This window comes from Bos grunniens, chromosome 5, assembly GCF_055505025.1.
Source record: "Bos grunniens cultivar Pamir isolate PY7600 chromosome 5, Bosgru_T2T1.0, whole genome shotgun sequence".
Lineage (NCBI taxonomy): Eukaryota > Metazoa > Chordata > Mammalia > Artiodactyla > Bovidae > Bos > Bos grunniens.
This window is the reverse complement of record NC_141169.1, coordinates 61829469-61842156: the sequence shown is the minus strand read 5'-3', so window position 1 is coordinate 61842156 and position 12688 is coordinate 61829469. Positions and strand designations below refer to the sequence as shown.

At 39.0% G+C, this 12688-nt stretch overlaps 1 protein-coding gene across 5 annotated transcripts in view; it reads right to left on the bottom strand.

Moving 5' to 3' along the window:
- The window catches only part of CFAP54 (cilia and flagella associated protein 54), a 303678-nt gene that overhangs the window by 201931 nt on the left and 89059 nt on the right, over positions 1 to 12688 (bottom strand). For 4 of the 5 annotated variants that reach the window (XR_015163949.1, XR_015163948.1, XM_086400813.1 and 1 more), the window contains exons 23-26: positions 12421 to 12557; positions 8580 to 8727; positions 6506 to 6661; positions 989 to 1111 (exon numbers count right to left, since the gene is read on the bottom strand). Coding sequence is in view for 3 of the 5 variants with exons in the window: in XM_086400813.1 (XP_086256939.1) it covers positions 989 to 1111; positions 6506 to 6661; positions 8580 to 8727; positions 12421 to 12557 (564 nt within the window). In the remaining 2 variants the exon portion in view is untranslated. The remainder of the gene's footprint in view (positions 1 to 988; positions 1112 to 6505; positions 6662 to 8579; positions 8728 to 12420; positions 12558 to 12688) is intronic. The other variant, XM_086400814.1, reaches the window with a different exon arrangement.

Below are 12688 nucleotides of genomic sequence, written 5' to 3'. Positions count from 1 at the left end.
ACATACAGATGGCTAACAAACACATGAAAAGATGCTCAACATCACTCATTATCAGAGAAATACAAATCAAAACCACTGTGAGGCACCATTTCACGCCAGTCAGAATGGCTGTGATCCAAAAGTCTACAAGCAATAAATGCTGGAGAGGATGTGGAGAAAAGGGAACCCTCTTACACTGTTGGTGGGAATGCAAACTAGTACAGCCACTATGGAGAACAGTGTGGAGATTCCTTAAAAAACTGGAAATAGAACTGCCTTATGATCCAGCAATCCCACTGCTGGGCATACACACTGAGGAAACCAGAAGGGAAAGAGACATGTGTACCCCAATGTTCATCACAGCACTGTTTATAATAGCCAGGACATGGAAGCAACCTAGATGCCCATCAGCAGATGAATGGATAAGAAAGCTGTGGTACATACACACAATAGAGTATTACTCAGCCATTAAAAAGAATACATTTGAATTAGTTCTAATGAGGTGGATGAAACTGGAGCCTATTATACAGAGTGAAGTAAGCCAGAAAGAAAAACACCAATACAGTATACTAACGCATATGGAATTTAGAAAGATGGTAACATTAACCCTGTATGAGAGACAGCAAAAGAGACACAGATGTATAGAATAGTCTTTTGGACTCTGTGGGAGAGGGAGAGGGTGGGATGATTTGGGAGAATGGCATTGAAACATGTATAATATCATATATGAAACAAATGTCCAGGTTCGATACATGATACAGGATGCTTGGGGCTGGTGCACTGGGATGACCCAGAGGGATGGTACAGGGAGGGAGGTGGGAGAGGGGTTCAGGATGGGGAGCACGTGTACACCCGTGGCAGATTCATGTTGATATATGGCAAAACTAATACAATATTGTAAAGTAATTAGCCTCCAATTAAAATAAATTTATATTAAAAAAAAAAGTAACTTTCTAAATCTTTAGGGCTCCTAAGTCTTATGGCACTAGTGAAAGAATGAGGTAGATACCTTTGTTATGTAGAAGATACAGCAAGCTATCATATGCTGTACACTTTCAAAGCTTGCAAGATGTTTCTTTGAGTGGATGACATTTGGTAGTCCTTGCAAAACTACCACACACTTTATCAAGATCTGAAAAACAGAAACACAGTGCTTTTTGTTGAAAATATCTTTACTCATTAAAAAAATATCCTATTTAAATCATGCAGGTTTAAGCCATCACATTTTATTGTTGTTAATAATTATGGACCAATTGCTTATCTTGTACAAAGAAGTGTACCCTGAGATAAAATTGATAAATTCAATGTTCAGATGAGTACATCATCTAAAGTAACTTGAAAGCTAGAGGAAAGGATAAAATAAATACAAAAATAGATAAAACAAAGCCCATACTGACAAGTACTACAAAAGATACAGGTAAAATATTACATGTGTACAAGACACTAAAGATGACATTCAGGCTTAGGAGAACCTTGAAAAAAACTTACAGAGAAGGACTATTACCATATTAAATATACAGCAATATGGGTACTTGGTATAACAGCTTCCTTTAAAATAAAACCAAGCACTCATATCCCAGGAAATCAATTAATATTGGCACTTCAGTTCAGTTCAGTTCAGTCGTTCAGTCGTGTCCGACTCTTTGCAACCCCATGAATCACAGCATGTCAGGCCTCCCTGTCCATCACCAACTCCCGGAGTTTACCCAAACTCATGTCCATCGAGACGGTGATGTCATCCAGCCAACTCATCCTCTGTCGTCCCCTTCTCCTCCTGCCCCCAATCCCTCCCAGCATCAGGGGCTTTTCCAATGAGTCAACTCTTTGCATGAGGTGGCCAAAGTATTGGAGTTTCAGCTTCAGCATCAGTCCTTCCAATGAACACCCAGGACTGGTCTCCTGTAGAATGGACTGGTTGGATCTCTTTGCAGTCCAAGGGACTCTCAAGAGTCTTCTCCAACACCACAGTTCAAAAGCATCAATTCTTCGGTGCTCAGTTTTCTTCACAGTCCAACTCTCACATCCATACATGACCACTGGAAAAACCATAGCCTTGATTAGATGGACCTTTGTTGGCAAAGTAATGTCTCTGCTTTTGAATATGCTATCTAGGTTCGTCATAACTTTCCTTCCAAGGAGTAAGCGTCTTTTAATTTCATGGCTGCAATCACCATCTGCAGTGATTTTGGAGCCCCAAAAAATAAAGTCTGACACTGTTTCCACTGTTTCCCCATCTATTTCCCATGAAGTGATGGGACCAGATGCCATAATCTTCATTTTCTGAATGTTGAGCTTCAAGCCAACCTTTTTACTCTCCACTTTCGCTTTCATCAAGAGGCTTTTTAGTTCCTCTTCACTTTCTCCCATAAGGGTGGTGTCATCTGCATATCTGAGGTTATTGATATTTCTCCCGGCAATCTTGATTCCAGCTTGTGCTTCTTCCAGCCCAGCGTTTCTCATGATGTACTCTGCATATAAGTTAAATAAGCATAGTGATAAGATACAGCCTTGACGTACTCCTTTTCCTATTTGAAACCAGTCTGTTTTTCTATGTCCAGTTCTAACTACTGCTTCCTGACCTACATATAGGTTTCTCAAGAGGCAGGTCAGGTGGTCTGGTATTCCCATCTCTTTCAGAATTTTCCACAGTTTATTGTGATCCACACAGTCAAAGGCTTTGGCATAGTCAATAAAGCAGAAATAGATGTTTTTCTGGAACTCTCTTGCTTTTTCCATGATCCAGCGGATGTTGGCAATTTGATCTCTGGTTCCTTTGCCTTTTCTAAAACCAGCTTGAACATCTGGAAGTTCACAGTTCATGTATTGCTGAAGCCTGGCTTGGAGAATTTTGAGCATTACTTTACTAGCATGTGAGATGAGTGCAATTGTGTGGTGGTTTGAGCATTCTTTGGCATTTGCCTTTCTTTGGGATTGGAATGAAAACGGACCTTTTCCAGTCCTGTGGCCACTGCTGAGTTTTCCAAATTGGCACTTACTTCCTTAATTACTCTCCATATCATGTGATCCTGAATTTGATCCAGAGCTAGACAATTAAGTTTAGCTTTCAATATTGCCACACACTTCTGAGCAATATTGCTATCAGAAGAGCAGACTTAGATTGCATCAATCTATTCATCTTTCAGATTATCCCAAAGGATAAATTAATATATGGAGGTTGGTCCTTTGTGGGCACATTAATTGCTTCAAGCCATCACTCTAACAATATTATTACTGTTGTCACAGAACTCTTATGAATTATTTTCAATGCAGCTTTAATTCCTCCCTTCCACCATCACCATCTCCCAACCTACTGTTCCATATCCCCGAATCAAGTTAACCACCTAGCAGTTCTGTAGTTTTCTCTGGGCTCATGTAATCCTATGTGTGTGTGTGTGTGTGTGTGTGTGTGTGTGTGTGTGTGTGTGTATTCTCCAGTATTCTTGCCTGGAGAATCCCATAGACATGACTGAGCAACTAACACTTTCACTTCACTTTCACATGCACTTTCACTTTCACACACAGAGAGAGTTAATGTTATTTTACAAAGTGAAATTAAGCACACTTACTATGCATTTCCCCTTCAGGCATATCTTGCGAAAAATCCCTCCAAGTCTACAGGTATAGATTTAATTCATCATTTCTAACGGTTGCCTACTATTATTTACTGTAAACCAATGATAATTTTGCAACCATTTTCCAGAGCCTTCCTGTTGCACAGTTTTAAGGTTGATGTTTTACAATCTGGCAGTTCTGGCCATCCTTCAATTACTGCATGTCCTCTTTGTCTCCAGATTTTTTGCCTTCACCAAGAAAGCTACCCTTACAAGAACACCCTTACACAGGGAATTCCCTGGCAGTCCAGTCGGTTCAATCCCCGGTTGGGGAGCTAAGATCTCACAAGCAACACGGCATAGCCAAAAAAAAAAACACAACAACAACCATCCTTCTACCTATTCAGTTGCCAAAATGAGCAGCAAGTGAGGTGCCAGCTTTGAGATGATACCTAGGGAGGGTGAGGTACCATCCTCCAGGGTACAGTAGACCCTCTAAATCAATGCCATTATGTGGTATTGTGTCCCCAGTAGGTAGAACAGATGGAAGCAATGGTGGAACTAGGGGTGATTTTAATCTATGGGATAAACCATTAAGAAAGGAACTGCTGGGCTGTGTAAATGTACTTTTTAATTTACTAAAATATTATTCCATGAGATAAATTACTAGCGGAGGAATTGCTATGTTAGGCATATTTGTTTTTAATTTTACTTATACTTAGTTTAATTAAAATTAGGTTTGTATCACCAAATTCTAAAGACTATAACAGTTCACATTTCTCCCATTGATGAATGAGAATACCTTTGCCCCACATCCTCACCAGCAATAGGAGTTACAGATCTTTTCAATTCTGCTAGTGATATTATATTGTTGATTTAATGGGAATTTCTATGGATATTCAGAATCTGAGCATCTTTTCCTATGTTTTTTTGCCACGTGGATTTGCTCTCCTATAAACTTCATATTGTTATCCCATGCCCATTATTTATTGTTATTAAAAGACTTTTTGTTATATATAGTTACCCTCATTAGTGTTGGATACCTTTCCCAAATCCATAAATTGCCTACTATCTTTGTTATGGCTCCTTTTGCCACACATTTAAATACAGTCAAATATTTCTTATATCTAAGAGTTCTATTTTAGTTAGAGTTCCCCAACAGTGACTGTACATAGACTCTAGGGATTATTTTTTTCCAAAAGATTTTGCTTTCTTTTACATTTAAGCCTTTAATATATCTGGACATTTTACATATGGTACAAAGTAGGGGTCAAATTCTACTTTCTTTCAGAGGAATATCCTGATGTTTCACCACCATTTACTAAAAATATCCATTATCTTCCCACTGAATTGGAAAGCCAATTCCATCATACATTACATTCTTCTACAGTGAGGCCTATTTCTGGCATCCATCCCTTGTTCCATTCATCTTTTCCTGCTCTAAACTATATAATTTAATTTAAAAACTCCTTTCCTACGTCTTTCCCGCATAGCTATAATCCACTTTCTGAGTTAAATGCATCCTGAATCAGTAGGATCCCAGAGGATGACAGGGGACTACCCTCAATTCAACCAAGGAAGCAGCAATTTCAGGCACTGTTCCATTGTGGTATCTTTGCTGGAGCACTTAAAAGGGAGTTTGGGGGAGAATGAATAAAAGGAGTATACGTATGGCTGAGTCACTTACCCGAAATTATCACAACATTGTTAATTGGCTATACTCCAGTATAAAATAAAAAGGTTTTTTTTTTTTTAAAAAAAGGAGTGGGGGTGCCTTGAGGTGGCTAATGTTGCCTTTTTTATCTTATTGGACAGAAATAATATCCTATGGGGAAGAAGTATCTGAAGAAGCTCCAATTCACACCAGGCAGATAAAAACATGCATTTAGAGTCTTGATCTAGGGCAGTGATAATGCTTCTACTCTCTGACCTAATATTTTATGAAAGGACCTTAACTTTGTGGACATGTCTCAAAACAAAACACTGGACCACTACATCAATAAATCATGCTAACCGAACCTAATAAACAAGAAATGGCAAGTATGTTGAAGATGTGAGATGCTTGCCCTCCAGAGGATAGAAATAAACCCTAAGAAGAGTCAGGGGCCTGACACATTAATGAAATGTCTGGGACGTGCCCCCACTCCAAAGTAGGTCTGACATCTCTAATCTCTCACCTCTAAGAAGAAAGGACGATGCTTTAAGAAGCAGACTGCCATGTTGTGGAGAAGGGCATGTTGCAGGGCACTGGTGGTCAGCCTTTCAGAACTAAGGGACTCATCACATGGCCGCAATGGAATGAATCTCTCAACAACCAATGAATTTGGAAGAAACCTAAGCCTCAGATGAGACCACAGCTCTGGTCAACACCTTGAATTTAGCCTGATGAGATCCTGAGCCAAAGATCCAGACAACCTGTATCCAGCCTTCTGACCTCCAGAAACTATGAGATAGTGAATGGGTGTTGTTTTAAGCCATTGAGTGTTGGTGATTTGTTAGGAAACACAGACAACTAATACAATCCCTTCAGCCAAGTTTATCAACCTTTTTTCCAAAAATTGCAATTTAACCACAGAGACATCAAGTTTATTTTCTGGTTATCCATCAATTTGTTTCCCCTCAGTGATGGCTTTAACAGTATGCCTTGAATAAATATTGCTGTTTCTAACATTACAAGATCATAAAAATTGAAATGACTTTTAAAAAACAACCTAGAAAAGTATGTACCCATATTTAAATATGGACAGCAACAGGGCTGAATGTTTTCAGGGAAACACATTTTAAGTTCTTATTCATTCCCAGACATATAATTTAAATTATTAAAATGTCTTTCAGTTAACTCACGAAATGTCATAATACTCATTCTTGACCTATTTGTACTTTCTAAGAGACACGTTGCATTTTCTTTTCCAAAATGCAGTGTTGACTTGCCTTTGTAAAAAAATACCCTTATGGGGAGGGGGTGAAATCCTTACCTGTACAACAGGTACCAAAACAATATTGTGATAAATGATAGGAGCAAGGAGGCCGTAACACTGAGTCACAGCCTGAAGGGCATAACTGGAATCATTTAGGTAGTTGCTCAGTTCCAATGCCACCAGTACTCTCTCACATTCAATTAGTCTAGCAATCTGTAAAGAAACAGATATTGTTACTCAAGCTGAACACCAGGTACTTAACTTGTGTGTCTCTAATGAGGTGAAGGGGTAGGAAATGTGACCCTTGTAACTTAACAATAACATGAATGTTGATAAAAAGAAAAACCTAAATTCAGAAACAACTCTAACTCCCCAATAATGCTATTGATACATACGGATGACACAATCTTAGAATTAAACTTAAAATCTTTTTATGAATTGCAATCAAATACCACTAGTAACAGAAAAGGCACCAATCTTTTTTGATTGGTAAGATAAAATCTTGGCTATATTTTAGGAGGAAAACTCTAGCTTTTTCAAAAACATAAACTATAACAAATAATAATTAAAATATAGAATTGCTGTAATATGGCCCCCACTTGATTAATAGAGTCTTATTTCTCTCCTGGATTTGTGAGAAAATGGTAAATTTTTTGTAGACCAACCTATCTTCTATTATACTTCTGCTGCTGCTGCTAAGTTGCTTCAGTCGTGTCCGACTCCGTGTGACCCCATGGACTGCAGCCCACCAGGCTTCTCCGTCCATGGGATTCTCCAGGCAAGAACACTGGAGTGGGTTGCCATTTCCTTCTCCAACGCATGAAAGTGGAAAATGAAAGTGAAGTCGCTCAGTCGTGTCCGACTGTTAGTGACCCCATGGACTGCAGCCTATCAGGCTCGGCCATCCATGGGATTTTCCGGGCAACAGTACTGGAGTGGGGTGCCATTGCCTTCTCCCATACTTCTACTTAAAGCAAAATGTAAGGTTAGGCTCTTTGTGATTAAACATCACTTAAGAAGAGTAAGAATCCTATCTTACTCTTTTTTCTTTCCTGGGGAGACATTTCATTGAAAGAAAACAATATGAGGGGCAACCAGAAATTTCTATATAGCAAACTGTTATTAGAATGGTAGTCCAGCATTCTGGAATTCACTGAAGTACTTAAAGATTGTCCTCATTTTCAGACTAGATGATAAAAATAAAAGAAGCCGAATGCAACTTAGTAGGACAGGTCAATGGCTGTGAATGCTTGGGCTCTACAAGAGTGTGAACTTGTCTTAGGCAGAGAGTCATGTTTGTTTGTTTTTTTACTTTCATAGCCACAGAAATTGGCACAGTCTCATGGAACAAGTTATTGGCTAATTAATTAATGAATAAGTGGATTGGTAGGAAAAAGCTACTGTAAAAGAAAAACAAAAATGACTAAAGTCTCCATATATCTAAAGTAAGTAAAGAAGGAAGGGAGAAAAAGAAAAGTGAACCTCAATTTAGATTGAAAAAAATAATGTAGGATTGTTACTAAAAGCAAGAGTATTGTAAGGCTGCAGGTGTAACAGAGCAACATTTATAAGTACCTTGAGAACATATCAATAGGAGATAAGTTAAATTCCTGTCTCTGCACAGGATGCAATATTATAGTTTTAAAAAATGTACTAGATGGATAGGTACCAGCATGAAAGTATGTCTAAGATAAATTATAAAAAGTATTCAAAAAGCAAGTTACAGAACAGTGAGTCCATCAGGATTCTGTTTTTGTAAGTAATAATAGCATATTTGTCTATGCGTATTTTTAAAAATGGGAGAAATCACAGGAAAACAAGAATGTAGCATTCTTAGGGATAATGGGATTCTAATAGGTTTCACTTTATACATTATAAATTTTGAATATTTGAATTTATACTACTTTTATACAGGAATATATATATATAAATAGAAAAGAAGGGGGGAAAAAACCATGAGCCTAGGCCTGTGAAATCTACAAACAATATCAAATAAACCAGCACAATCATACAAAGGTCTCTCAGTCCGTTCACAAGTGAGGATATACAATCCCCACAGCTCATAAACTTGAAACATCAAGAAACAAATCAAGGGAAATCAATGCATTTGCAATGATTTTAATTCACTTACTTGTTGAGAAGGGAAAATCTCATTGCCTTTAATATTATCACAGAAAAAATTTTCTTCTTTAATTTTAATGTCACTTGTTACAAAAATATTTCTAAGAAAAAGATATAAGAGAATTGAAGAACTCTCTGCCAAAATATCTGAATGTAATCTGCAAAAAGAAGTAAATGATGTTACAGGTATAAGGTGATTTAGTATGTGAATTCAACTTTGTAGATTGATTTGTTATACCAACACAATTATCCCAAGATAGCAGCAAAAGTCGGAGAAGGAAATGGCTGCTGCTGCTAAGTCACTTCAGTCATGTCCGACTCTGTGTGACCCCATAGACGGCAGCCCACCAGCCTCCCCCATCCCTGGGATTCTCCAGGCAAGAACACTGGAGTGGGTTGCCATTTCCTTCTCCAGTGCATGAAAGTGAAAAGTCAAAGTGAAGCCAGCTGCTCAGTCGTGTCCGACTCTTAGCGACCCCATGGACTGCAGCCCACCAGGCTCCTCGGTTCATGGGATTTTCCAGGCAAGAGTACTGGAGTGGGGTGCCATTCTTGCCTAGAGAATCCTGTGGACAGAGTAGCCTTGGTGGGCTGCTGTCCATAGGGTTGCACAGACTCAGACACAACTGAAGCGACTTAGTAGCAGCAGCAGCAGCAGCAAAAGTATGTAACATAGTAACTCTTACACAGCTGTTTAAACTGAAATTAAAGACTGTTCTTAACAACAAGTTCATAACTAAGAAAATTAAGCTATGGACATATGTCATGGATATATAAACCATTGGCAAAATTTTCTGATTCTAAAATATATAGCTCTTTTCTATCAATATAATTGAAATCATTATAGATACTCAGAAGTTTGGAAAATAGGCCCAATATTTCAATGAATAAACTTTCTGAAAGTGGGGGTTATTTATAGCAAAATCAGCCATGGTTAAAGAGAAGTAGAGACAGATTTGGGCTTTCCTGGTGGCTCAGATGGTAAAGAACCTGCCTGCCAACGCAGGAGATGTAAGAGATGTGAACTTGATCCCTGGGTGGGGAAGATGTCCAGAAGGGAATGACTACCCACTCCAGTATTCTTGCCTGGTGAATCCCATGGACAGAGGAGCCTGGTGGGCTACAGTCCATGGGAGCACAAACAGTCAGACACAACTGAGCTATTAACACACTGCCATGTCTCAGTCATGTCTGACTATAGCCCGCCAGGCTCCTCAGTCCATGGAATTCTCCAGGCAAGAAAACTGAAGTGATTAGCTATTCCCTACTCCAGGAGATCTTCCCAATCCAGGGATCAAACTCCGGTCCCCTGCAGTGCAGGCAGATTCTTTACCATCTGAGACACCAAGGAAGCCCTACAGAAGTAGAGTCACTTCAAATTATCTTTTCTAAATTACAGTCAACAGTGCCCACCATGGGCAAAACTATGAAATCTGCAGTCTTCCTTCTCTGTTTCTGTAGTCCCTTCCTTGCCCTTAAGCCTAAGTTGGTGACAAACCCTCTCTTCTAAACTTCAGGTCCCTCCACTCTCCCTATAAAACAGGAAAGGATCCAACATCAGTAATTGACATTAAAGATGATCTGTTTCACCACCATGTTAAACTCTGAAATTGTCTTTGCCAGGAGGATTTTAGTTATCCTGCTTCTACAACTCATACTAAACTTTCTTTGTCATTGCTGACCATGAGTAATTCAACACACACAGTAAGTCCAGGTTATCACCTCCTCCTGGCTCTAGTTCCTCCAGTACCCAGCTCGGACTCTTGTTAGTCATTTCCACAGTGACCTCTCTAGCACTTTAGATTCTGCACCCCATAATTTATGCAATAATAAACTTGCCTGACCTTGCATAGATGTCATCTGATTTTTTTTATCCCTCCCATAATGGCCAATCAATTAATCACTTATTTATTTACCTCATTCCTTTTTTGTTTCATTCAAACTAGCATTTGCTCAACAATGTATGCTCAACTATGTATAAAATCATTATTCTAGATCCTAGAATATAAAGGTGAATCATATGTAGCCCTCAGCCACAAGGAACTGGGCTCTGCTATTGATACAATTCATGTTACATAACATCAGCTGAGCCATGATTCTCAGCAACACTTCCATCTATCCCTGATGCCTCTTTATTCCTATTCCCCATAGAAAATGATATGAACTTCCTGTTCTCCACCTCCATGTGCTCTAGGATCTTTGTAGCCCCACCACCATACATTCTTAGGCTCTCCCTCGCCACTGGCTCTCTTATCTCAATCCTCCAAATTCTGTCCTTAAGCAAGTTTGCCTTCCCCCAAAAGCCTCTGCAAACTTTCCTCTGATCTTTACCACCAAACTTCACATGGGTAGTTTTTGCTTGTTACTATTTTCCATTTTCATTTATTCCTTAACTAACTGCAATATATTTCTGGCCCATCACAGAACAAAAATGGCTTTCTTCAACTTACCAATGTCTTCCTATTTGCCAACTCTAAAAGCCTCTTCTCGGTTTTCATCCTACCCAACCTCTTTGCAGCATTTTCTTAAGTGACTACTCCGTCTGACTTTGCACCAGCATATAACAGTGCTCGTCAGGGCCTCCATGATAATCTTCTCACTTCCCTTGGCAATGCACTTTCCTGGACTTTCACTTCCAGAACTGATCCATTTCAGTTTCCTTCCTTGATTCCAATTCCTACTTCTATCTCTTAAATGTAAGCAATGCCCCAGGATTCAAGTCCAGCCTTCTACCTTTTCTGCTCAACAGTCATTTCTCGGAAGCTATCACTCATTGTCAAAATTCCAACAATGACCTCAGTGAACAATTTACATAAGTCTCTAGCCTTGAGCTCTCTCCTGAGTGTCAGCTCATATCTACAGAGTTGTCCTGCTGGAAAACTGAACTCCATACATCCCCAAATTCGTTCTCTTCATCCAAAAACTCACTCCACCTTTCAGCTTCCCTTAGTAACATCAGAGGCTTACCCTCGCTGGAAATCCCAGTCAGCTTCCCCTCCTTCCTCTGTCTTATCCCCACAAGTCACATAAAATCTGCCAAGATCTATCTCTTCCTCTTCTGAAATGCCTCTTGAATCCATCCCCCACAGCACTGAGCATCCTCATACATGGTAAACACTAAGTTTATGTTTGTTTAATTGAATGGAATTATACATTTACATGAATAAGTGTTACCAATGTCTTGCCTCATTCAGCATTTGCATTTTTAAACTCATTACCTTTGAGGAGTGAAGAGTTTTGCCTTATTAAGGGAATTTTAGGCATTATCAAGCAGGTAAAGGAGACTGTTCTTACAGAATATGTTGAGACAGGCTGAAATTATACTAATGCTCATTTCTGATGCTGCCCTTAAACTTTGGTTTCTTAAGGAAAAAATGGCAAAGGATAGCCTGTAGCTTTCTATGGCTTCTATAGACCTATTTGCAGTTGATGGCCTAATCCTGGGTGCCTCTTCAAGCAAAGGAAAAGCCTTCTTACCCTAAGAGCTCACCCACCAGACCCTAACCTTAATCTCAACCTGATCTTTCTCTGTGATAAAGGTTCCCAATACGTATTTGTGTCTTCTAGTAAAACTGACACTACCTTGGTTAGTATTTGGGGTTTTTTTCCTCATAACCTCATTAGCTTACATTCAGAATGTACCTATATGTTTCCAGTGTTTTTTCTGATTCTAACAAAGCAAGTTCTAAGAAGGACCCAAACCTTCAGAATATCTACACTTTACTTGTTGGAAGTAGTTTTACATATACCATCTCAACATGAACTTGAAAATAAATTAACTCCAGGCTTCACAGCTAATACCTATCTTTTCAATAAGCAAATTAATATTTTAAAAGAACATTTCTAATTACCTTCTCTGTGTAATAGTCATTATATTGCTTAAACAAATAATGGATTGGTCACCCTGAGGTGGTGAAGCAACAAAATAATCCCAGACTGGTGAGAAAACTTTCTTAGCCAGATCATAGTTACCAGTCTGATAGGCGACCTGCAACAGAAAGCACATTCTCTTAGGCATTACTTGAGTTTGGGGAGTGTATACTTTCAACAAGAATTCTGAGAAGGTCCAATCACACTCTAATTTCCTACAAAGTTATTCACATTGGCTGTTCTGTTCTA